A 26,157-nucleotide genomic window follows, 5' to 3' on the forward strand; every position below is an offset into this window, starting at 1 on the left:
AAGAGATATTTATAGCCAAGCAAGTAAGTTTACATTTAACAAAATATTCAGAAGGAAACTGCCACAGGGGTGTTTAACTTGTGATTTGATTTGGTTTAAAGTTGCAACGCCTTTGGGTGACAATGGAAGCTGCAGTATATAACACGTCACATATTAGACACGTCATTGCTCTCAGCAGCCTAAAGATATGACTCATTAGAAGAGTGTGACATTTTAAATATCAGCCCAGCAGATTTTCATACTTCTTCTACTAAATGCAGCATAAACTGATCACAGTGGTCAGGTGTCACCAAGTCTTAGAAGTGCCAGACGGTGAACATCAGAGCTGCTTGATACGGCAACATCTTCTGTAACTAGTTTTAATTTGTCAAAGTAATTGGGTCAGGTTTTTTTTGTGGAAAACTTAAAAATTGATTTTTCCAGTAAGTCTTTGCAATTCACTGATCTTAAATTTCTAGTTCTAATCAAAATACCCTCATCGAATGCAGCTAGTTAACAAACTATAGAATGAAAAATGTAGGAGCAATTAAAGCTTTCCTAGAGGGCATGGCTTCCAAATCTCATCCATATTTGGAACAGGCAATCTGGCCTGGGCTTTTTATGTGATATTCATGTACAGTGTGATGTCAGCGTTGATGCAGCCAAACTTGGCCCAGGAATGACCACAATCAGCTGGGCCATTGATTATCTGAAGGAAGTTTTGTTTAAAAAACAAAGAGTTTAAAAAATTAGGATTTCAGAACTCAACCAGTACATTTGAGATTACATTTCAGGAGTTCATATCCAAAGAAAGAAATGTGAGATTCTGGAATCAAAATATTTGAGTGTGTTGATAGCATATTTTGTTGGAAGCTGCAACACTTGCAGCATCTGCATTATTCGGATTTACACCAGTGTTTCAGAACATTCGTTTTATTTCAGATCAGATCGCTACTGATCCTGTCAATAGAGTTGCTGTCTTTGGTATGTCATGCTTGTCTGTCTTGGCCCACCCTCACACATCTACTGTAGCTCTTATTCACCCACTGTCTAACACCTGTCATCCAACCATGCTTCAGATGAAACCTCCGTCTACTGCCTCCAATTTTGCCTTGCAAAAGTCATCTCTGTAGCTTTTCAGATCTAATCAAAACAGCCAAAATACTGAGATGTTCAATTCCATAGTCACTTTTTAAAAGAGTTCTCTTTGCTCCAGCAATTTCAAATATCTCTGCATTTGTCTTACGATTTGAATATGGAATTTAAACATACATCTTAAAATCCACATTTCAAAGGCCTCTATTTTCTTCCACAGATTCTTCCTTATTGTTTACAATTCTGAAGCGTACAGGAGAAAGGATAGAATGTAATGTCTTATGCATTTTTTTAAAAACAATCTTAAATTTTCTTGTCATTAACATCTTCATTCTTCATAAATTTGTTTGTTTCTACGGTCAAAGCTCTGATTAGGTTTGCCTGCCTTTCAGTGCTATTGATGGAGAGCACAGTTTTTTAAAATTCATTTGTGGGATGTGAGCATCGCTGGCTGGCCAGCATTTCTTTCCCATCCCTAGTTGCCCTTGAGAAGGTGGTGAGCTGCCTTTTTGAACGACTGCAGTCCTCCTGCTATAGGTTGACCCACAATACTGTTGTTAGGGAGAGAATTCCAGGTTTCTGATCCAGCAACAGTGAAGGAGCGGCGATATATTTCCCAGTCAGGATGGTGAGTAACTTTGAGAGGAACTTGGAGGTGATGGTATTCTCATATCTGTTGCCCTTGTCCTTCTAGATGGAAGTGGTCGTGGGTTTGCAAGGTGCTGTCTGAGGATTTTTGGTGAATTTCTGCAGTGCATCTTGTAGATAGTACACATTGCTATTACTGAGCTTTGGTGTTGTAGGGAGTATATATTTGTGGATGTAGAGCCAGTCAAGCAAGCTGCTTTATCCTGGGTGGTGTCAGGTTTCTTCACTGTTGTTGGGACTCATCCAGGCAAGTGGGGAATATTCCATCACACTCCTGTCTTGTGCCTTGTAGATTGTGGACAGGCTTTGAGGAGTCAGGTGGTGAGTTACCCGTTGCAATATTCCCAGCTTCTAGCCTGCTCCTGTAGCCAGTGTTTATGTGGTGAGTCCAGTTGAGTTTCTGGTCAATGGTAATCCCCAAGACGTTGATAGTGAGGGATTCAGTGATGGTAACACCATTAAAATGTCCAGGGGTGGTGGTTAGATTGTCTCTTATTGATGATGGTCTTAGCCTGGCATTAATGGTGCAAATGTCACTTGCCACATGTCAACCCAAGCCTGGATGTTGTCCATATCTTACTACATGTGAATATGGACTGTATCAGTATCTGAGGAGTCACGAATGGTGCTGAACATTGTGCAATCATCAGCGAACATCCCCAGTTCTGACCTTAAGATGGAGGGACGGTCATTGATGAAGCAGCTGAAGATGGTTGGGCCTAGGACAGTACCCTGAGGAACTCCTGCAGAGAGGACCTGCAGCTGGGACAATTGACCTCCCTCAACCATGACCATCTTCCTATGTGTCAGGTATGATTCCAACCAATGCAGCGATTTCCCCAATACCTAATGATTCCAGTTTTGCCAGGGCTCCTTGATGTCATATTCAGTCGAATGCAGCCTTGATGTCTAGGGCTGTCACTCTGACCGCACCTCTGGAATTCAGCTCTTTTCTTCATGTTTGAACCATGTAATGAGATCAGGAGCTGAGTGGCCCTGGCAGAACCCAAACTGGGCATTGCTGAGCAGGTTCTGCTTGATAGTGCTGTTGATGACACCTTTCATCACTTTACTGAAGATCAAGAGCAGACTGATGGGGTGGTAATTGGCCAGGTTGTATTTGTCCTGCTTTTTGTGTACAGGACATACTTGGGCAATTTTCCACATTGTCAGGTAGATACCTGTATTGTAACTGTACTGGGACAGCTTGGCTACGGGAGCAGCATGTTCTGGAGCACAAGTCTTCAGTACTATTACCGGAATGTTGTCAGGTAGCCTTTGCAGTATCCGGCATCTCCAACTGTTTTTTGATATCATGTGGACTGAATCAAACTGGCTGAAGACTGGTATCTGTAATGCTGGGGACCACTAGAGGAGGCTGAGATGGATCATCCACTCAGCACTTCTGGCTGAAAATTGCTGCGAATACTTCAGCCTTATCTTTTGCGTGATGTGCTCGGCTCTTCCATCATTGAGGATGGGGATATTTGTGGACCCTCCTCCTCCAGTGAGTTCTTTAATTGTCCACCACCATTCGTGACTGAATGTGACAGGACTGCAGAGCTTAGATCTGATCCGTTGGTTGTGGGATCACTTAGCTCTGCCTATCACTCGCTGCCTTCGCTGTTTGGCATGCAAGTAGTACCGTCTGGTGACTTCATCAGGTTGATACCTCATCTTCAGGTATCCCTAGTGCTGCTCCTGGCATGCCCTCCTGCACTCTTTATTGAACCAGGGCTGATCTCCTGGCTTGATGGTAACGGTTGAGTGGGGGATATGCTGTGCCATGACATTATAGATTGTGCTGGAATACAATTCTGCTGCTGTTGATGGCCCACAGCGCCTCATGGATGCCCAGTGTTCAGTTGCTAGATCTGTGCGAAGTCTGTCCCATTTATCATGCTGATAGTGCATTTACAGATGTTTCAACACTGCCACTTCTTTAGTCCAGATTACGAGAGAGTGGATCGACTTCACATATTTACATTTCTCAACCCAGTTTTCTTATCTCAGAAATATGGTGAAGCAAGTCTATGATGCTAGCGGAGCCAGATTCAGTATTGTAAACACAGGAGCCAACAGTCACTGCTTTATCATGATCTCAACTATGTATCAGACTTGTGTATTGGTTCAAAAGAGAACACATATGCACCTATCTTAAGATTTACTTCACAAATTTAAAGTCAATGAAGCAAATTCAGCCAGAATGCAAATTGGTTTCTAAACTCATTCATTACCCCCAGAAACAGTATTTATTTGAGTTTTATCATTTCCATAAATGGTAACATACCTGTTTGAATTAATCTGATAAAGTGCATTTTCCACTTTTTCATTTTAATTTTTCTTTTACAAAATAGAACACTTCTATACATCTTTAGCTTGGCAAGTTAGGGGCAAACAGGGGCAAAGCACTCCTTTTTGTAATGTATTTTTCTTCTCTCCTAATAGAGGTTTATTGGTTAATTCTTGACTTTGCTTGTCAAATTTTACAGCTGATGTCATATGTAATCTAAAACTCATATCAAAAGGAGTCATTGAAAACCTGCTTTCAGGTGTGTGGCTTTACTACAGAGAGTTATTAAGAAATCTTGAGCATTACTGCTCAAATTAATTGGCATTAGTCTTGCAGTCATTGACTAGTGCCCCTAATTCTTTTGATCTTTTCTTCTTCATTTTTCTCTCACCCATTCTTACCCCATTTCACAGTATCTTGATTACTTTTGCAAAAGAATTTTGAGATAATGGACTCGCACTTTAAGGTAAAGTCTCAACAGTTCCACTTTTGAACAATGGTACCGTTATACTAAACATATAGCTGGTTTTGCCTCAGAAAAGTATTTGTAAGACTCAACTAATATTCAGCCTACTTTAAGGGCAAAAGATTTAATCATCCTCAAAATGTGGTTCAGCTAAGAATTAAGTGTAAACAGGTTGAAGTGTCTATCAATTCCGTGGATCAATATTTACTGTCCTCATCATGCATCAAGTTGGATATTCCAACTTGTAATAGCCAAGGACCTGCTAAGAGAAGTTGTCTTTTTTGTTGTGCATGTGAAGGTGAAGTATTGGAAACATCTTTATTTCTAAAGACTCTTTTGAAAAAAGCATCATAATCTGATTCATATTTACATGTCTCAAGGCAACACTACTGTTTGCACATCTTAAAAGGTTGAAATGGCATATGTTAAATCTGGGCTTATTTTTTGTAAATTCATGAGCTTATCAAATGATGGAATTCATATGTTCACATTCTCAAATATTACTGTCTGCAACATTCAGCAGTGCTGCAGCCATAACTTATCTCATGGGAACAGCTCTACTAGTCGTTTACTCACTCCTTGGTGGGATGTACAATACAGGTAGAAACACGTCATCATAATGTGGTAAATAAGTAGCCTAGATTTCAAATAAAAAGAACAAATATCTTAAAGCAAAACTTGTGGTCTACACCATTAAGGTCACCCTCACCCACTGTCCTGCGAGGCAGTGCAGCAGTGTCAAATTATATCAAGGTTTAACAAGAAAATCAAACCTGAAGGCTTTGTAATCACTTTCATTGTCAAAATGACTGTGTTCATGACATTTAGGAATATAAGAGAAAATTCTTAGTCACCAATGTTTTACATGGAAGCCAGGCCAGAGCCTTCAACATAGATTAATCAATCCACTGAGACATTTATTATTTTAAGCATCGATTAATTTAAAAACTTATCAATTACTATTTGTAACAGCTTAAAACTTTGCAATTTATTACCTGAATATTGCGCATCATGGCATCATCACCTTTCATCTTGGCTACAGCCATTTGCTCTTTTAATGTTTCTTGTCTGTGTTGCAAAATCTGCAGTGATTCTTGAACATGTACAGAACCATCCTGCAAAATACAATATTAACTGCTTCATTATCACCAAGGATTTTCATATTAATCAACTGAAAAGTTATCAGTAAAGGCAATGGCTTAGATTTGCCAAACAAGAATTAAAAACAGGAGGTCATTGTTGCTCATCTTATGGAGGAAGCTGCACAACAATTTGGAGTATCAGCATTTGCTTTGGTAAATGTGGAAACCAAAGCTGTTGTCTGATTTGGCCTGTTCCTCCTCAAAAATTCACAAGACTGAATCACCATTGAAATACAAAAAAGGCAAAGAAGAAATATTTAACACTGAACACGTCAGGAAAAGATTTAAGGTTGGTGCATTCAGGTCAAAGCAAACTTTTAAATGCTGTGATGAGTCTTAATTACTGCCAAATATTTTAATTGTAAATCTAATTTTGCAAACAAAGTTGCTTTTCTTCAGAATGTAATTATAGTTGGAAAGATTTTCTTGAAAAAGATGAAATAAAATGCTATTTTTTCCCTTGCTCTTTCTCAATCAGATCTTTCTTTTGTTTTCTATTCACCATTTGATATCAAATCCACACTTCCTGGTTTAGACTGTCTTAGTCACAGTCTTCAATCTGAGTAACTGAAGAAATAAAACGCTGCATTCCCTACATACATACACCAATGATCTCCTATACGGGGCCCATGCTGAAAAGGATTTCTGGTAATCACAAATTGCAACTCAGAAGCCTACAACAGGTCTGGACAGCTGTAATCATAATGAATGGTACCTTTTTTTTACTGCTGACTGTAAAATCTCAGCCAATATATCAGGCTTCAATTCTACAGCACAATTGCAAATTATGTGAAAAATCCTTCAGAATGCCAAGTTATTTTGAAATAAAATGTCCCACAAAACATAAAAAGGCAAAGTGGGAATTTGCAGTTGCAGAGGTCATATAAACCTTTGGCTATAAACTTTAGTAGAGCAACACTTTGCAACAATGTTGCATAATAACTAGATTTTCATCCCTTGCATCATAGAAGCTTACATTCCTCTTTCCTAATGTGTTAAGATGGAGGAGCAGAAGTAGACCATTTGGTTCATTGAATGATGCAGTAGATTCAATGAGATCACAGGTCATCTGATAATCCTCAACTCCACTTTCCTGACTCATCCCTGTATTCCCTGACAGATTGGAAATCTGTCTATTGCAAATGTGAATATACTTAATAACTGAGCTGACACCGCCCTGTGCGGCAAATAATTCCACAAATTCACTACTCTTAGAGAAAAATTGCTCATGTGTCTTAAATGGGCAAACTGTCACTCTGAAATTAAGCCTGTGGTCCTAGAATCACCCACAAGGGAAACCAACCTTTCAGTATCAACACAGTCAAGCCCCTTAGAATCTTACATGTTGAAGTAAGATCTCTTCTCATTCTTCTAAATACCAATGTGCACAAGACCCAACCTAATCAACCTCTCCTCAAAAGAAAATCCCTCCACACCCGGATCAGCCTAGTGAACCTTCTCTAGACTGCCTCCAATGCCAGGTATCTTTCCTTAGATGAGGAAGTTCATGTAGGAGAAGAGCTGCAAATTCGAATTATTCATGCTGTCAGCAAATCCAAAATTATTGCCTGCAGTTTTTTATGGTCAGGAAACAAAATCTCAGGATACAATTTATTTTTCGCACAGACAAATTTTGTGGCAGAATACAAACTAAAGTTTTGAAAAAATACTCTAACCAAAAAGCAGGAAAAGGCCCATGAGCCCATCAAAATCACTCCCCTTACAGTTCATACACAATGCACCCTACTCCAGATCTCCGAATCACCTCACACATATCCCAACGGCAATTTCCGCCCACACAATCTTCATTTCTGACCCTCTTAGGACCAACTGAACAATTTTCTTAAATATTACTCATATAAAACCAGTCTGTGAAAGAATCCTGTCATTCTTCTCTCAACCTATCTTCGCCCTTTAGATAAAAGTATCCAAAGTGCAATTACGGGTACAACCTAAGCAAGATTGACAATTTCGTCAAGGAACTTCATTAAAGTCAAAAGAGAGATCATGTATTTAATTAACATTGTCAAAAATTGGCTCAAATTCTACCAAGAGAATAAACACCAGTAATGGGACTATTCATTTTTTTGCCAATGAAGGTAACAGCAGTCACAGACATTGAAGACTTTTGCTGAACAGATAGTTAGATTACAAACACAGGCGTGTCAAAGATAAATGACTTTATGTTCTATTATTACAGTATGGCAAAATAGACTGCATAAGAACAACAAAGTAAATTTGGTCTGCTCTTGCAAATTCCAAACAGTTCCAATTCTAAACAGCATTAACATATGTAAACATCGACATGGATTACCACAGTGTATCAAACAGAAAAGGAATTTAAAGCTTGGCTGCTAAGATTTACTATTAGCATGATGCTGATATTCATAGTAGAAATGGAATTCTGCCCAGTCAGTACAAGGTTCTGGAAAGCATCTCTTTCAGCTACCCAAATATGAACTGCCAGAAGCACAAGTTTAAAAACTAGATTCAGTTCAGAAAAATGAACCTCTGACCTTTGCCTTTTGAAGAAAATTTCATAACATTCTATCCCTTGACCAGTGAATCCTGAGAAGTTCAAAAGCTTCTGAAATTAGAAGGCTGCGACTCTGCTATCCAACGTACAATTACTACCAGCATTAGTTTCTGATCATTTTTAAACCTCCATTAGAAGAAAGTCCACTTGGACTGTTAAATAGATGATAATACTGAAAAGCATTTCAACATTAAAGCTATACTGTCATTGGTTTTTAGTTTTTGTAGAAACAAAAACCAAAAAAATGTGAAGCGAAACAAAAGCTTTTCAACTGGAAAATTGCACTCTCATACCATGATGTGAGATGTAAATTCTTTCCAGAGAAAGAATAAAAAAAGATATCCTACCTCATGCTCAAAGCACATTTTTTTCATGATATGCATTATCTCCCTATTCTCCAATGCATTAAGCTTAAAAACTTTGTCTGCAAACTTGCACAATAGCCTCATGCCACCTTATTTCTGCAGCTTCTTTAAGCTGTCTGTTCCTTTCCATGCCTTTTAACCTGTAGATTCTACCCTAGCATGCTTCTGCTATCTCTTTCTTACACTCTTGGTGGAACATTCTTCAGCTGCCTTGACCCTACCTTCAGCCACTCTCTGTAAATCTTATAATGCTGAGTGACTTCCAACTTTTTCTTCATGGTTTGATATCCATTTTCACAACTTCTTCCCCCATAACAGCGTAGCACTTTGGGTCATTGCAACATTAAACAAACCATGTCAACAAATGTGGTTATCTGTAGCAGTTATAAAATGGTGAGAAGTCATGTGAATTTTGGTTAAATTGTTGCTGTAATGGTTCAGGTTATATATATGTGTATATGTTGAAGGAAGAAATGTTTGAGTCTGTTGTTTTGATACAATTCATTTTGGTGACCACAAGGAGCTACCATACAAGATATTGGCACAGTTGTGGTATGATCACTGCACAGTTTTATTAGTCAGAAATTAACAACTACCAACATGCATAAACAGTTGGATAGCGTAGATATTGGTGACTGTCATTTTAAACACTAACACATCTACTTTGATTTTATTCTTTTTACTTAACCACAGTTTATGACAAATACATATGCAGTTTAGAGGGGTGTTCATTATACATTGTAGACTGTGCCATTTTAAATTGCATTGTAACCTTTGCCCCAGTTGTACTCTCAGGATTTCTGATTTTATCAATTTGTACCGCACCCATGTTCTTAGGGTGAGCCCCAACAGTATCAGTTAACGAGCAGAGTCCACTTTCAGCACATTTGCATTTAGAAAATCAGTCACATTGATATACATTATATCACAGTGAATTATATTAGTATAAGGACCATGAATTTGAAGAATGGGATTTCCACTCATTAAGAATACACAAAAGCAAATTCCACTTCATGTTTGGCCCATTTTGAGCACTGGCAACATATATTTATTGATTTGTTGCTTTCTTCATAAACTCTATGCTTTAGCACACTTGCCTCACTGTGCTACTTAGAAATCAGTGTGCATATTATTTGAATATTAGAACCTTCCTGATAATTGAGTTACAATAAGTATCAGCAAACACCACTCATGCCTTCACTTAATAAAAGGAGCTTTTAGGAATATGAAATCCTAACAGAAAGTACTAGATCACGCATTACCTCTGTTTTTATTCTCTTGGGAGACGAATCATCTTGTTCTGCACATCTAGACCTGCAGTTAAATACATAAGCAGCTTTTAAAAATATAACAATGCGAGTCTGAATTGTCAGGTAAAGGAAAAAGTCCAATGAAAATTTCTCGAGTTAGAAATGAAGCCCTCACCTGGAGGTTTTATAGCTGTACTTGTAGGTTACCTCACGGGAAACTTGTCGAGCTAATGTAAATAGTTCATCTCTCCGAGTAAGCAATGCATTATCCTTTGTACAGAGTTGAGCAGCTGCTTCATTAACAGTTAACTGTAAACAAAGGCCAAATTATGAGTTGCAAAGCTATTTTAATGGATCAGCTGGTTGAAAAGCAAGTAGCAGACTCATACTGTGCAGAAAGATTAAATTCCCAGCCTATAATGAGTCAGTGGGTCTCAGCTGGGGCTGTGGCAAATGGCTACTACAACAATAATAACTGATTGACTATTAAGTATATTGAAATATTTCAGAGAAAAATGAACTATTATACAAATACAAGCTTTTTTTTATTAGCCATTAGTAATGGGACAGGGAAAAAAACACCACTGCAACCGTTTTCTATTGTTGTTCATTACCCCTTTGACAGGAGAACATGTTGGGCTAAAGCGTAATGAGCCTTTTGTACAAATAGTCAGCAAAACTCAATCTAGATACATTCACTGGATTAAATAACAGGGCAGATGGCATGGCCAAGTAAGATTTCAATTACATTCAAGGTAAGGAATGAAGGGTGGCAAGAAAAATACTTCAAGAAACAAAATTTTAATACAAAGCCTTCAAAACAGAGTTCAAGAAGAAAAACCATGTGTTTGTTCAAATAAATGAATTAAAATAAAAGCAAACAACATAACACTAAAATCACAGCTACAAATGCCCATAACATAACAGCTAAATATTGCACTTCCTAGAAAGCCCTAATAGATCTGACAGCATCATGAAGACAGAAACAAAATTAACATTTCAGATGAAAGGTTGCCAGCCAGAAGTGTTAGCACTGCTTCTTTCTCCACCGAAGCCTCTCGACCTGCTGACTACTTTCACCACTTTCTGTTTTAACCCAACTCCAATTATGTTTCTAAGGCAAGATGGCACTGTAGTTAACATGACGGTGTTTTTTTCTATAAGCTAATATGTATTAATGGTTTAGATAAATGTTTCGGAGCTCAATGCTTCTTCATGTGAAGATGTTAGATGTTTTGGCATAATTGATTTGCCCCTCCCATTAGGCCAGAAGATATGGGTTCAAGTCCAACTTGTCCTCTGGGGTGTGGTACAACATATCTGAATACAACGATTAAAAATACTTCTCTTTCACACATGTAAGTGCAGCAAGTAGGCTCCCAAGGTTCAGGTTTTTCTATGTTATTGGGTAACAAACATGTTGCGTGCCTGCATTTGGTTTGATTTTGTTTATACACTCTAAACAGCTCCTCAGTTAAAATGTTGGCTTTATTAGTGACAGGAGAGGTGCAAGAACTATGAATTCTTCAAAGTGTAATGTATTTGAAATAGATTGAATATTTTATTTTAAAAATTGTAAGTTTTACACAAGTCTAATAAAAAATATATGACTGTTATTTATTATAACAGATTATAACTATTTCATCTAACAACTTTAAAAAGACATTTGCCAGATTTTGTAGCTAAAATAATAATGAGTTTAAATGATACTCACTGTTGAAATAAAGGAGTGAATGGTCTTGCTATTTGTGGCAAGAAAAGGATAATGTGATTTTCAAATCATTACAATTATTGGTCAATTTAAATCCCTCCCTCACTAACTTTGCAAAACCAGCAGCTTGCCCCCAACATCTCAGAGTTTCATGAAATTGCTGCATTAGTGTTTTAATTGACAATTAATTCCACACAGAAGGTTAGCACTGCTGCCTAAGACAGCAATCAACTCTTAGTTCTCAAAAACAAATGTAGTAAACTATAAAGTTTCATTCCTACAGGTTTTTGTTTTTCTTATTTCTAACTTCTTTCTTCACTTAATCCTCATTTTCCTGTCTGTACTAAGTTTCACCGTAATTTATCCTATTTCTTTCTTTGTTGTTTAACCCATTAATTAAGGTAGCAGACTATTAGTCCTTAATGTGCACACGCACGCACGCACGCACACACACACACAGGAAAACAGAAATTGCTGGAAAAGCTCAGCTGGTCTGGCAGCATCTGTGAACAGAAATTGGAGTTAACATTTTGGATTTGGTAACCCTTCCTCAGAACTTCCAAGTGTAATGTATTTGAAATAGATTGAATACCTCATTAAGATGACAATACAAATTGTAAAAATTACACAAGTTCACTACATACATGCAACAGCTATTTGTTATAACTGATTAGAGTTTTGAGGAAAAGTCACCCAAAACATCAACTCTGATTTCTCCTCACAGATGCTGCCAGACCTGCTGAACTTTTCCAACAACTTCTGTTTTTGTTTCTGATTTACAGCATCGGCAGTTCTTTTGGTTTTTAGAGACTACAGGTCCTGTTCTTCAATGTTCAGATCCCTGTTGCAGTTTTTTAACAATTAGCATCCAGCAATTTATAGGGTACAATTTTTGAGCTGAAGGATGGATGAACGAGGAGAAATATACTCCCTCCAGCAAAATCTGGGCCAATTATGAAAAATGACTTGCTTAGAAACTGTTTGAAAGGTGACCGGGCTTTATCTAGATGACAAAAGTTCTCGAACAGTTTAGAAATGTTTTCTTTTAGATTCAAACTATTAATTTGCAGAAGTGGAAGACATTTATTGATCTAATATAATTTCTACAGGTCTTAAAATGTGATTGGCTAATACAGTTAAACAAATTAGATACTGGGAAACAATGAAACCTTGACCAAATGAATACTTACGTTTACAAAGTAGTGACATCCAAAACATTAGGCAAATTAGTGGGGCTTTGTCAAAACTGTGACTTCCTGACATGTCATGAATCCATAGGGTGTACTAAAGCTTTTAAGAGCACAAGTTAACAGAGAAGTCTAAAAATAAGCAAAAACAAAGTTGCTGGAAAAGCTCAGCAGGTCTGGCATCACCCGTTAATGTTTTGGGTCCAGTGATCTCTCCTCAGAACTGAGCTCTGAGAAAGGGTCACCGGACCCGAAATGTTAACTCTTATCTCCTTCGCAGATGTATCCAGACCTGCTGAGCTTTTCCAGCAACTTTGTTTTTGTTCCTGATTCACAGCATCCGCAGTTCTTTTGGTTTTTAGTCTAAAAATAAACTTGGTTAATTGCCTATTGCTAATTTCTCAGCCCAACTTTTATTGGAAAGTAAGCAGAGAACATTAATGACTAAACGACTTGCTTTGCACATTCTTGTAACAGATCAGAGTACCCAAGGCAGACAACACTCCCACCCACTATGAACATATGCATGAAGATCTGTCATTTCTAAACTAGGGCGGGGAGCTGAAATTCTGCCCACTTCTGAATACAGAAGTACAGCCTTGTCTGATTATTGTGGCGATACACCAACATTAAAGAAATCTTGAGCTCTACCTGTTTTACTAAAGGATTGCAGAATGCAAGATGCAGTAAAGAGAACAATATAAAAGAATGAAGCATGAGATAGAGAAGATTCTGTACCTCATGGAGGGTCAGATGCTTTCCATCCTTCCTTTTGGAATCAAACCGACCATATATCGCGCTATATTTCCGGATTTCTTCTTCTTTGTGCAGGTCACCGTCAGCCATGTCAAAGATGTGACTAATCATTTTTGCTAACTTCTTATTGGTTTTTAAAAATTCTTTAATTTCATTTCTGTCTGTTTTTGGGATGCCTTGAATCAAACGATCAACGGATTCTGTAATTGCAATGATTGCAGCAGTATCAAGAGTTTCACCGTTTTCTTTTGGTGAAGATGGTGATGCAGGATCAGCAGGAGAAAGACTCTGTTCACTCTCAGTAGTGGAATGTCCTTGCCAGAATCGTGGTTCACTGCATACTTGGAGCGGTGAATTCACTGCTATGCCAGACTTGTTAGGCCCTATTCCCTGACCACACATCACAGACAAACATTTTGGAAACTTTACAGGAGCTTCCCGAAGGTTACTGTTTCTTTCATGACTGTTAACATTTGACCCAAGAAAAGCAGTTGAGCCCTCAGGTATTTTGTACAGTGGGATGCTGCTGACTGGAAGAGTGTTCAGAGGTTGATTGAAGATAGAAGGATTTGTCACCCAGTCTCTCAAAGCTTTTTGCAACCTCCGAACATGAAGAGGTTTGCTAGCCATGCCCACCAGGGCCATGATTTCCAGGAATTCTTCCTCCCCTGCCTCACAGAGCTGCCGCACATCATCTCCCCCTTGCTGAATGAACGCATCATAATAAGACAACAGATTTGCTCGCTGTAGAATACGATAAAGTTGCAATTCACCAAGGGTCCTTGGTAAAGAAGCTGCCATGTCAAAATGCAACACCTATATTTTAAAAGAAATAATAAATTAAATGAGGTTGAAAACCTTTACGGAAAACATCAGACTTCAGTTGTTTACACAGTGAATTATGAATACATTCATACCACACTCCACCTCTGCTATCTGTAGGTGGTATGATACAGGCTCCTCTTGTTTGCAGAATAGACATTCTCCAACATTTACAGCCTGATAACGTGCCACAGTATTATACTATGTTCTGATATGAATGCATCATGAGATTATCAAGTGCTAACTAAAATACACGTTATTAAAATTTACTATTACTCTTTATTTAAAGCTAATCCACATTATATTGAGACACAAATGTTGTTATTTTTTCAATATAAAGACATAACAAAATTATTTCTATTATACTGGAATGAAAAATAAAATTAAAGAAATGATAAGATTCCATTAAAGTGCAAACAATGAGTAGTCCCTGAAGAAAATAACTCTTATATTTTGTATTATTCTCATTACAACAATATTGGTGTTGACAATATTGAGAGCTTGTAGTTAGCAATACTCCAGCCAAAGTTCTGAACTGGCTACAGCTTCTCTAAAGTGGGATGTAAAACAAACCAAACTTAATAGGTGCACACATTAAGGGAATTCAAGCAGTAGTAAAACGTGCATTTTTTAAAAAAAAAATCCATGAACCTTCTTACAAAGCAAGTTATTGAAGCATTAATATTTTTTCATTTATTTTCTTTTGTCACAAAAAAGTTGCATTGAACAGTCAACTCCCTCAAACACATTATAAGGGAGGATAAATTGACCATCAGCTCCACAAGTCTGTTCTGATTATCACCAGGCAACAGTGGAAATGGGTAGCAAAACTTGTATGTTAACTTATCCATAAAACTGTGGGAAGAGATACAATTACACTTTTACTTAAAGAACTATACAGAATATTGTATCTATTTATAAAATTTCTGAGAAACAACAAGACATAGATCAACAAGTCATCTCAGACTTCTTCCAGTAGGATTACAAACTCTATCAGTCTGCACTGATCTCATCAGGTTAAAACTGATCAGTCTAATGCAGTGGACATGTTCACCTAAGTAACAACATTAAGCAACTTCAGGGGTATGCATAAACATTCAATACAATGTGCCAGACAACTGGAGCTCACATGAATAATGTTGTATCCAATAAACCATTGTAGCTGAAGTGATAAATTGGAGCATTTTGAGAATATATCCATATTCTAGTTGAGGTTCAGACTAAAAAAAACCAAAATAGTTTCAAAAGGGGTTAGTACCCCTAAAAACAAAACTGAACTGTATAGTAGGAAAAGTTGGAAGATAAAGTATAAACTTCTCATTCCAAGTTTGACATAAAATACAGTTAATAATAGCAGTCCATTGCATAATTCTGACACTAAACTGGTAAAGTTTTTTTGTCAATAATTATTGCAGAATATGTCAGCATACAATAGGCATGGTGGCCAGAAGCACCGACTTCGAATCCCAATCCATGGCCTTGATGGCCAAGGAAGCACATTTATAACAGCCAAACTGGTTAATTATCAACCTCCAAATCTTTCCATTACACACCAGTGGCGGGTGGTAAGAATGAGAAATATTCCGGGTCAACCATGTGATAGAATATCACTACCATCAGCTCAAAACCATAACACGCACATTAACAGCGCACATTGCCAGAGCAACTTGCACATCTGCAATTAATTGGCCCTAAGTTTCCTATTTTATGCAGATGCTGATTTTTATTCAGTCAAAAGGATCACCAGGATCCAATCAACAGATTGCAGATATCAAACCAGTAAAGTTTCAGCAATTTACAACATTTTTCAAATCCTTGAACAAGTAACAAACTCATACAGGCTCTTGGACAACTGATACAGCAAAGTGTTTGAACATCTCCTTAGCAGCATTGAGTAGCCAACAAAACTGGACATAGCTTCCACCTTTTCCTGCATATGTAACTCACTTCCTTGCTCCGATAAAAAATAAAATGGAACTGGTTTCTTAGGTCAAATCCCAAATTAATGCAAAGTGTCACACTCTTATCCACTACCGAACATGTGTCAGCATATTACCATAATTTCATTCCATCACTTGTCCTTTTCTAGTATTGCAACCTTCCCTTTATAGTGTATTGACTGATGTCACCTCTTCTTTGATACTGGGGAAAACGCTTCAACCCACCAGTGGTCACATTTTAACAATGAGCTAAGTCGTTTAGGACTAAGATGAGGAGAAATTTCTTAACCCAGAGAGTGGTGAGCCTGTGAAAATCTTTACCACAGAAAGCAGTTGAGGCCAAACCATTATAACAAAGTATGAAGCTGGATGAACACAGCAGGCCAAGCAGCATCTCAGGAGCACAAAAGCTGACGTTTCGGGCCTAGATCCTTCATCAGAGACAGGGATAGGGTGAGGGTTCTGGAATAAATACGGAGAGAGGGGGAGGCGAACCGAAGATGGATAGAGGAGAAGATAGGTGGAGAGGAGAGTATAGGTGGGGAGGGGCTAGGTCACCCGGGGAGGACGGACAGGTCAAGGGGGCGGGATGAGGTTAGTAGGTGGGAAATGGAGGTGTGGCTTGAGGTGGGAGGAGGGGATAGGGGAGAGGAAAACAGGTTCGGGAGGTGGGGATGAGCTGGGCTGGTTTTGGGATGCAGTGAGGGGAGGGGATTAGCTGGGCTGGTTTTGGGATGCAGTGGGGGGAGGGGAGATTTTGAAGCTGGTGAAGTCCACATTGATACCATTGGGCTGCAGGGTTCCCAAGCAGAATATGAGTTGCTGTTCCTGCAACCTTCGGGTGGCATCATTGTGGCACTGCAGGAGGCCCATGATGGACATGTCGTCTAAGGAATGGGAGGGGGAGTTAAAATGGTTCGCCACTGGGAATGGCCAAACCATTGATTGCTTTCAAGGGGTCAGACAGAGTCCTTAGGGAAAAAGGACTCAACAGTATGGGGAAACAGTAGGAACAGGGTATTGAGCTGGATAATCAGCAATGATTATACGGAATAGCAAGACAGTCTTGAAGGGCTAAATAGCCTACTCCTGCTTCTATTTTGTCTGTTTCTGAGACTCAAGACAAAGTGCAACCTTGAGGAAACATGGTTTTAAAGGATGGAGATAATAAAATACTTTGTAAAGATAACAGGCTTGATTTTACTTAAAGTTAAAAATGAAGCAGTGCAAGTTCCCTCTGCTCGAAGAATCAATACCCAGTTATGCATAAATACTAACTGCAATTAGCATCACCATTATTTTGATTGCAAAATCTGGCCCTGCGTATTAAAATCTATTCAGCCTTCTATACTTAGCCCTTATTTTTATATAATAAATTTGACATTATACGGATTGAAATTGTTTGACAATTTCAGTTAGTTTTGCATAATTAAATGCATTGGAAATTGGTGTTTAAATCTCATTAATTATGTAAATAATGGAAATAAATTTGGGCCTTGAAAAAAAATTAATTGCCAAAATTTTGCTTTCCAGCACCAACTAAGCACGTTCTTGCTTTTTCAAATATAAAATGTTTCACTTTAACTGAAGAGGAATCTTTTGGTGCATGACCTTGTTTCATAGTTGTTTGATCATTTACGGTGGAATTTGTAGGAATGGATGATAAGGAAACAAAAATAAAGGAGCCTGTCAGGCAGACAGCAATAAAGCTTGCCATTTCACAACTTTAAAAAAATCCTTTGCTAAGTTCCCTTAGGAGGTGGTGGCAAGCCACTTATTTAACTACTGACTGGTTTGTAAGGTCACAGCAGTTAAGAATCAATCATACTGTGCTGAGAGTGGTGGGAAGGATAAAGAGGTGGGTGCTTAGCCAAAGATGCCAAAAAGAATGGATTAACATAAATAAACCATGAATTGCATGGATTTGCCATGAAGTGAATAAAAATATGCAGCTATCTTTAAAAGAGCTAAAAGCAAAGTAGAAAATAGTGCTATCAAACATTTAGAAATGTTAAATATGATTAATGTAGACCAATATATAAACAGAAAGCACCCAAAAGGAAAATAAATATAAGTTTAACTTAAAAATTATGGAACAAACCAATAAAAGTGAAGTATTTTTGAATGGGAAGCTGATGTTAAAAATCTTTTTTGACAGTTCATCGGAGAAAAGTACAATTACTTGGACTTGAAGTCAAACTAAATGCCACTAACTTCCATGATGAACAATTCAATTTATAAATTATTCTGCATAACTCCATGTGATGACAGCAGTGACAAAAAAAACCTGCTGATTGTTTTGAACTGTGAACGAAATAATTTATAGACAGGAACAATTCCAACTCAGGAATTTTTCTTAAGCACAGCTCAAGGCACTGGAAAACATTATACTGAGGTGCTACCACACAATCATTGCAGAAATAATATATTTGATTATAAAAAGTTAAATCCAGATGAGCACAATTGTGCAAAAGTGGTGACAAGTAGGTTTTCGGAATAGGAAGATTATGCAGACCATTTGTAATATTTAAAATCTTAAATATTGTTCAACACAACTTGTGTTGTTACAAAAGCATTTGGTTTTTTGGCATTATATACATTCTTTAAAATTATTTTAAAGCTTATTTCAATGAAAACGTGAGGCATTTAATGTCAAAAAAGCAGAACCTAGCCTAAACAAAAAAAAACAAAGAACTGCAGGTGCCGGAAATCAGAACCAAAAAACAGAAATTCCTGGGAAAACTCAGCAGGTCTGGTAGCATCTGTGGAGAGAATGTAGAGTTAATGTTTTGGGTCCAGTGACCCTTCTTCAGAATAGAGTTTGTTCGACAGAGAACTTATCTTTCTCTCCACTGGACTTATTCTAACTTAGTTGGAATTAAAATTTTAAGAAAAGCTGAGAGGATCATTTATGACAGAGATGAACAGCATGTACAATGCTCAATATTAAGCTGTATCTTGAGCACACTGCAATATTGAACTGTTAATTTTCCCTATTTTCTGGTCATAAACAGGAACTTCAATAGGCTCAGCCAAGAAAAAGCAGCAAAATGCAGATTAGCTGATGCATTACTAATGTCTTGCTATTATAAAAATGTGAATTAAAATATATCACGTTTTATTTAAACATGAATAATATAGTAATGTTGACGGTCTCCACACATTTCTTTTTGTACAAACTGCTCAGGAGTCATGAGGCATATATTTGGGCCCACTTTTACATGACCAGATAATAATGACAACTTACTGCTATGCCTGTACCAGAATTTTGATCAAATATCAGTCAGCCAGTCATTTAGATATTTTTGCGAGCCAATTTGAATCTCCTCTCTCTCCTGAAAACATGGCAGCTCACTTCAAGCCCTGTCCTCACCCAACATCCAGTCACCCACATTTCAGCAGGGCTAACTGGATAACAAGGAGAGGAAGTGTGTTGATTTCACCTCCCTTGCCCAGGGGCACCAAAGGCTGAAAAATACTCCCACGACCTCCCGTTCCCAGCCGACATCAGCAATTTCAGCACCAACATTTAAACCGAGATCCTCTTGGACTGCGCAGTGCACTTCCATGTTCTGCCATCAGGTAACTTTACAGGCACATCTAACTGACTTCAGCTTCTGTACTCAACTGGAGCTGTCCACTCTTTTCCCACTTCCCAGAGGGAGAGGGAGAGGGAGAGACGGGGAGAGAGACACTTTTACCCAAGTATGGTTGCCATTCTTTATGCTTAGAAGGTACACGTAAATTGTGCAAACTGACTTCTTCTGTCACTTTAGTTGAAGCGCCAACCTCTGCTACAATACTTGCAATGCAGTTAAGGGTTGGTGGGAATTAATTGGCGAATGGGATACAAGTTAACCAACGACTGATTTCAGTTTACTGAACAATTGACGAGACGAGTGAATCAGGCTCCTACCGCAATAAAAACTTGACACGAAGTGCCCACCCACACACAAGCAGTGGTCACTGTACATCTTCTAGTCGAAAGCTGGGACCTGTCTCACAAAAATAACCAGGCAATGCCTTCGTTCACTGTTTCGGGCATCAGCCTCTCATTTTCTAAAGTCGAATTATTTTCTAGCCCATTTCAAATGAACAAGATGAAATTGAAAAGGGGCATTCCAGGCAGATTTCTTTAAACTTCCTCCTGTTAAACCTTCAACCTAGCATTCCTCACATCATCGAGGTGGGATTTGGAACATCAAGTAACTCTTCTGGTTTTGTGAGGAGTTATTCAAGAAATCTAACTGGAGAGAGAAATGCGTTTGACATATGTGGTTTTACAATAGTAAAGCAACTACTTTTAAACAAGTAGTGCGTACCATAGAACACACATATCCGCAAGACAAAATGTTAATTCGCTCTCATATAGTATTTGGGAAATAAAATGCTTCAATTAAACATAATCCAACCGATTCTTCCACCAAATTCTTTTTTTTCTGTCTCTCCATCGCACTATTGCAGCTTTCACGCCTACTTAAATCCATAGTATTGGAGCTCTTTGGGAATCACCCACACAAATACGAAATCCACCCTCTCCTTCCGGCATAAAGGACCGCACAAACCGGGATTTGAAAAAAAAAGTAAATCTTTTAAACACTCCCGCCTCCCCTCCAGCGAAATGTAAGAGAGAGAGAAAGAAAAAGAAACACACATCACCCAAACTGTCGGCGTACGTTAACAGTATCTTCCGTAATATAGTCCAAGTGACAGAAAGAGCCCCCATGTGCAGTGAGTTTGCTGCAGAAATGACGGCGGTACATACCTGGTGCAGTGTACGCTGCCGGCCTTCCTGAGCTTGTCTTCCGTCTCTGTGTTTCTCCGTGTGTGTGCGTGCTATCTGGAACCCAGTGAGAACTTTCTGTGTGTGTGTGTCTGTCCCAGTCAGGACAGTTCAGTCAGGAGAGGGGCTGCCTCACTCTGACCGCGCCAATCTTCCCGGAGTGGGTGGGGGAACTGTGTGTGTGTGTGTATGAGAGTGAGAGAGAGGGAGGGAGGGAGGCGGAGGAGTCAACTCCTGGCCCGGACTCTTACAGGCGCATTTGAACAGCAGCCCGCCTCCCCCGCCTTGCCAGCAGCAGCCCAGATGCACAACTTCAGTCCGGAGGCTCTCGGAGCTGTGTGTTTGGATGTCTTTCCCCTCCACCCCACCCTCGCTGTCTTTTTTTTGTCGCTCTCAACTTTGCAGCGGTGTGCGTCTGTGAGTGTGTGTGTGTGTGTGTGTCTCTATGTGTGTGTCAACCTCCTCCCCCTCCGGCTTCTATGGGATATTCCGGTCTTGCTCATACTCACTCCCACACGGCCAGCGTGACGCAGATCCTGGCGTGGGAGGACGCGGGCCGTGGGAGGTTGGTGGAAGGAATACCAAACATAACTAGTGGAGCGACAAAATGCAGTGAAGTCAGCTTCTTACCAGCTGAGCATTAGCTGCAGGGTCTGCTTTATCACTTCTATTTATAAGCCTTCTTTTCTGTGAAAGTCATTTATATATATATATATATATATACACACACACACTTCGTCGAATCGTGTTTTTCTCACGATCGATCTGTTATCAGTGTACATGTGATAATACCTCTCACGCGGAGTAGTAACTAATCTCGGAATATTTTCTTTGGGAGGGGAGGCGAGGTCCCCTAGTGATCGACTGACATGAAATGTACGGTTCTGCAGTTGTGTGTGCCTTCCTTCTATATTTCCTTCTGCAGAGGCGACTTTGAAACAGATGTCGATGTAGCATGCCACGTTTGTATTAGTAAACACCCAGAGGAATCACACAGCTGCAGACCATGGGACCCTTCGAAATGCAGTGTATCCGGAGTTAAACTCGCCTTGTATTGACAATGCCACAATCTTGAGTTTCGAGCAAGTTTTCATAAATGCTTCATGGTTTACTATGGTACAACACTGTAGAAGATAAGACTGGCAGTGTCCAAATGAATGTTGTCACACAGTCCAAAAGCCATTGAACGCATCTCTGTTATTCTAGCTTCAGTCTTAACCAGTATAATGTGACTTACGGCTTGTCAGTCTCTCATGCAAATGACCATCAGCACCTAACTCTTTTATTGTAGTCCCTTCTCTTTTTTGCTATTTATTGTAGAACAGGTGAAGAACATATCAGAGAAAGTAGTGCTACAAAAAAAACCTTAGTCAGTTTCATAGCACTGAAGAAAACCACCTCCTCTGTACAGGACTGTACAGACTTCTTAAAGTTGTTATTTTAACATAAAGAGTTGAAGCTAACTTGGCAAACTCTGCAGCTGAACACAGTGAGCCCTAAACTACTGCCAGCAATAACATTTATTGAATATCTACTTGAATAAGTAAATACTTTTGAGCACTGTTTTAGATCTACTTGTGACATTATTGAACAGTGAATTGAGTCGAGTTTGGATTTTAAAAACCACATTTGTTTGTGATATTTTAGATTTGATTATGAAATGGTGGTCCCTCTCACAATGTAAATTCATCCACCACAAAGCTGTATTTCTATTGTTCTAAACCTCTGGTTAGCAATAATACTGAATGACATTGTGCACAGTGTAGATGATAGTTTATCAATATCCCTTTATCATTTATGATGTGAATGGGCAAAACTGTGGCAGATGGGGTTCATTGTAAGCAGGTGCAGGGTTATCCATATTGGCCTGAAAAAGGATAGATCAGGGTACTTTCTAGATGGTATGAAGTTAAAAACAGTGGATGTCCAAAGAGACTTAAGGATTCAGATGCATAGATCTTGAAAATTTCAGAAACAAGTGCAGGAAATAATCAGAAAGCTATTGGAATACTGGCCTTTATATCTAGAGAACAGCAGTACAAGGATGCAGAAATTATGATCCAGTTTTATAAAACACTGTTTGACCCCATTTGAAGTACTGTGAGCAGATCTGGGTGCTAGCACTTCGGAAAAATATATTTGCCTCAGAGGGAGTACAGTCTTTGTTTACAAGAATGATACCTTGACTCCAGGAGTTATGAGGAAAGGTTATACATGTGTAAGGCATAAGTTAGATGGTAGGAGGCACTAGGAATCATGGGTATGTAGTAAAATTGGCATATTTCATTAGTGGTGTACCTCAGTGATCTGACCTGTGGCCTTTTCACTATGTACTCTAGCAGAGACCGGCAAAATATTTGCAGTCAAAATATGATCCTTTTAGCAACAGTAGGTCTTTGAATACAAAATTGACATCTTCGCTATTCATGAATTCACTTATATACAGGTCTGATGTTCATTTCTCTGTAGTTTTCAGACAAAAAGTAAAAAATTTCTAAATGATTGAAACAAAACTAAGGCACAGAAGATGTTCTTAACACATTGCAGTGTACTTCCTGCACTAAAATGTGCACACTGCGCATGCATCTTCTTCTATGTTGTTTCCTGGAGTGTTGTGGATGGCAGTTCATTGTTGTTAATGATCATTGCATTCTGTTGGAGAATCTTGTAATAAAGAATAGTGTGATAAGTTTTATACATTTCCTATTTTATTGACCATCTTCTCCAGTTGGACATGTCAAATGTTTTAAACGTTATTTTGTATTCCAATGAACGAATGAAAACAAAATTAAAAACACAATAATTAGAAGTATGGGCAGGTCCCTTGACCTTGCTGCACAATTCAATCTGATTGTGGCGTCAACTCCACTATCCAATCTGTTCCCTATAATCCTTAATTCACTCATTTGTCAAATCTATATAACCCAAAATTGAATATATTCAATGACACAACCTTAATGGCTTTGTGGGGAAGATAATTTCCCAGACTAAGAAACCTTCTTAGCCTCAAATGGATGAACCCGTATAGGTTGCTAGTCCTAGCCTTCCTTTAAAGGGGAACAGCCTATCTGCATTGACCTTGTCAAATTCCCTCTCGATTTTATACATTTCAGTAAGTGCACCTCTCATTCCTGTAAACTTCAGTGAATATAGGCCCAACCCACTGAACTTATCATTAGATAAATACTTCATTCCAGGAATCAGTTGAATGAATGTCCTGTACACAACATAATTTCTTCCGTAAGGTAATCAAAACTCTATACAGAACTCTAGATCTTATCTAAGTAATACCCTACGCACCTACAGCAACACTTCCTTATTTCTACACTTGATTCCTCTTTCAATAGATGTTAATAGTGAATTTTCCTTCTTAGTCACTCTAGAACCTTTTTTTTGTCCACTCACTTTCTTTAGCCACAGTGATTGGGAAGTTGGATACTAAATTGGCTTGGTCACAGAAGATAGAAGGAAGTTGTGGAGGTGTTATTTTCTGATTGGAGGTCTGTGACCAGTGGTGTTCTGCAAGGATCATTGCTCGGACCTCAGTTGTTTGTAATATATAAATGATTTTGATGAACATATAGGTGGTCTAATTAGTAAGTTCACAGATGACACAAAAACTTGTAGAGTACCAGATCGTGAGGATGGTTGTCAAAGGATCAACAAGAGATAGATCAGTTGGGCAGAAAAGTGGCAGATGGAGTTTAACCCAGAAAAGTGTGAAGTGATGCATTTTGGAGGTTCAAATGCAAGAGGTAAGTATACAGTGAATGGCAAGACCCTTAGGAGCATTGATGTACTAAGGCATGTTGGGGTGCAAATCCATAGCTCCCCGAAAATGGCAACAGGAATGGATAAGCTAGAAAGGAAGGCATACAGCATGTTTGCTTTCATTAGTTGGGGCATTGAGTATAAAAGTTGGCAGTCATGTTCAGCTGTATAAAACTTTAATTAGGCCACATTTGGAGTATTGTTTGCAGTTCTGCTTACCACATGATAGGAAGGACATGGAATCTTGGAGTAGATGCAATAGAGGCTTGCCAGGATGTTGCCAGGATTGGAATATTAGCTTTAAGGAGAGATTGGATGAATTTGGATTGTTTTCACGACAGCATCAGTGGCTGAGGGGTAACCTAAGAGAAGTAAATAAAATTATGTGAGGCATAATCAGAATCTTTATCAAAGGGTGGAAATGTCAAATACTAGGGGGCCTAAGTTTAAGGTGAGGGGATAGTATTTAAAGGAGATTTGTAAGGCAAGATTTTTACACATTGGTAGCTTCCAAGGGAGGTGACATAAGTGGGTATGACAGCAGCATTTCAGAGGCATTGACACATAAATAGGCAGGGAGTACAAGGATATGGATCATGGATAGGCAGATAGGATTTGTTTAGAATGGCATCAGGGTCAGTGGAGACAAGGTGAATTGAAGTGTATGTTCTTGTGTTATATTGCTCAATGTTCTGTCTCCATCCATCTTTAAATTTTTAAACATTCTTTTGACAACCTGCTTTCCTACCTATCTTTGTGTCATCAACAAATTTAGCGATCATTCAACTGGCCCTTCTTTTCAAATCCTTGATATAGATTTAAGTACTTGAGGCTGGAAAGTGTTATTTACTTGAAATTTAGTTAAGCCTTTGATAAGGTTCTGCGTGGTAGACTAGTTATTACAGTTAAAGTTAGATCATCTGGGTTTCAGATTGACCTAGCCAATTGGATACAATAGCTTAATGGCAGGAGACAGAGTGGTGGTGGAGGGTTTGGTTTTCAGATTGGAGGCCTGTTACCAGCAGTGTTTCACAGAGATTGGTGTTGGATCCACTCTTGTTTATCATTTATATAATTGATTTTGATGAGGATTCAGAAGGCATGGTTACTAAGTTTTGAGGATGATACCAAAATTGATGGTTTAGTGGACAGTGGAGAAGGTTATCTAAGATTACAAAGAGATCTTGAACAATTGGATCAATAGACTGAGAAGTGGCAGATGGAGTTTAATTTGGATAAATTAACTAATACAATTAAAAGTCGGGCCTTGGCTACTGTTGTAGAATAGAGAGACCTATTTGTTGAAGTTTGTGTCACATGTGGACAGGGTGGTTAAGAAGGCATTTAGCATGCTTGCCTTCATTGTTCAGTCCTTTGAGTATAGGAGTTGAGACATCATGTTGAGGTTATGTA

At 38.6% G+C, this 26,157-nt stretch overlaps 1 protein-coding gene across 1 annotated transcript in view; it reads right to left on the minus strand.

Moving 5' to 3' along the window:
- nab1b (NGFI-A binding protein 1b (EGR1 binding protein 1)) overlaps window positions 1-21,468 on the minus strand; it is a 41,580-nt gene extending 20,112 nt beyond the window's left edge. The window contains exons 1-5 of the mRNA XM_048533724.2: window positions 20,956-21,468; window positions 13,411-14,244; window positions 9,950-10,083; window positions 9,787-9,838; window positions 5,477-5,596 (exon numbers count right to left, since the gene is read on the minus strand). Coding sequence (XP_048389681.1) covers window positions 5,477-5,596; window positions 9,787-9,838; window positions 9,950-10,083; window positions 13,411-14,229 — 1,125 coding nt within the window. The 5' untranslated portion in view covers window positions 14,230-14,244; window positions 20,956-21,468. The remainder of the gene's footprint in view (window positions 1-5,476; window positions 5,597-9,786; window positions 9,839-9,949; window positions 10,084-13,410; window positions 14,245-20,955) is intronic.
- Window positions 21,469-26,157: the final 4,689 nt, after the last annotated feature.

This window comes from Stegostoma tigrinum, chromosome 7 (genome assembly GCF_030684315.1).
Source record: "Stegostoma tigrinum isolate sSteTig4 chromosome 7, sSteTig4.hap1, whole genome shotgun sequence".
Lineage (NCBI taxonomy): Eukaryota > Metazoa > Chordata > Chondrichthyes > Orectolobiformes > Stegostomatidae > Stegostoma > Stegostoma tigrinum.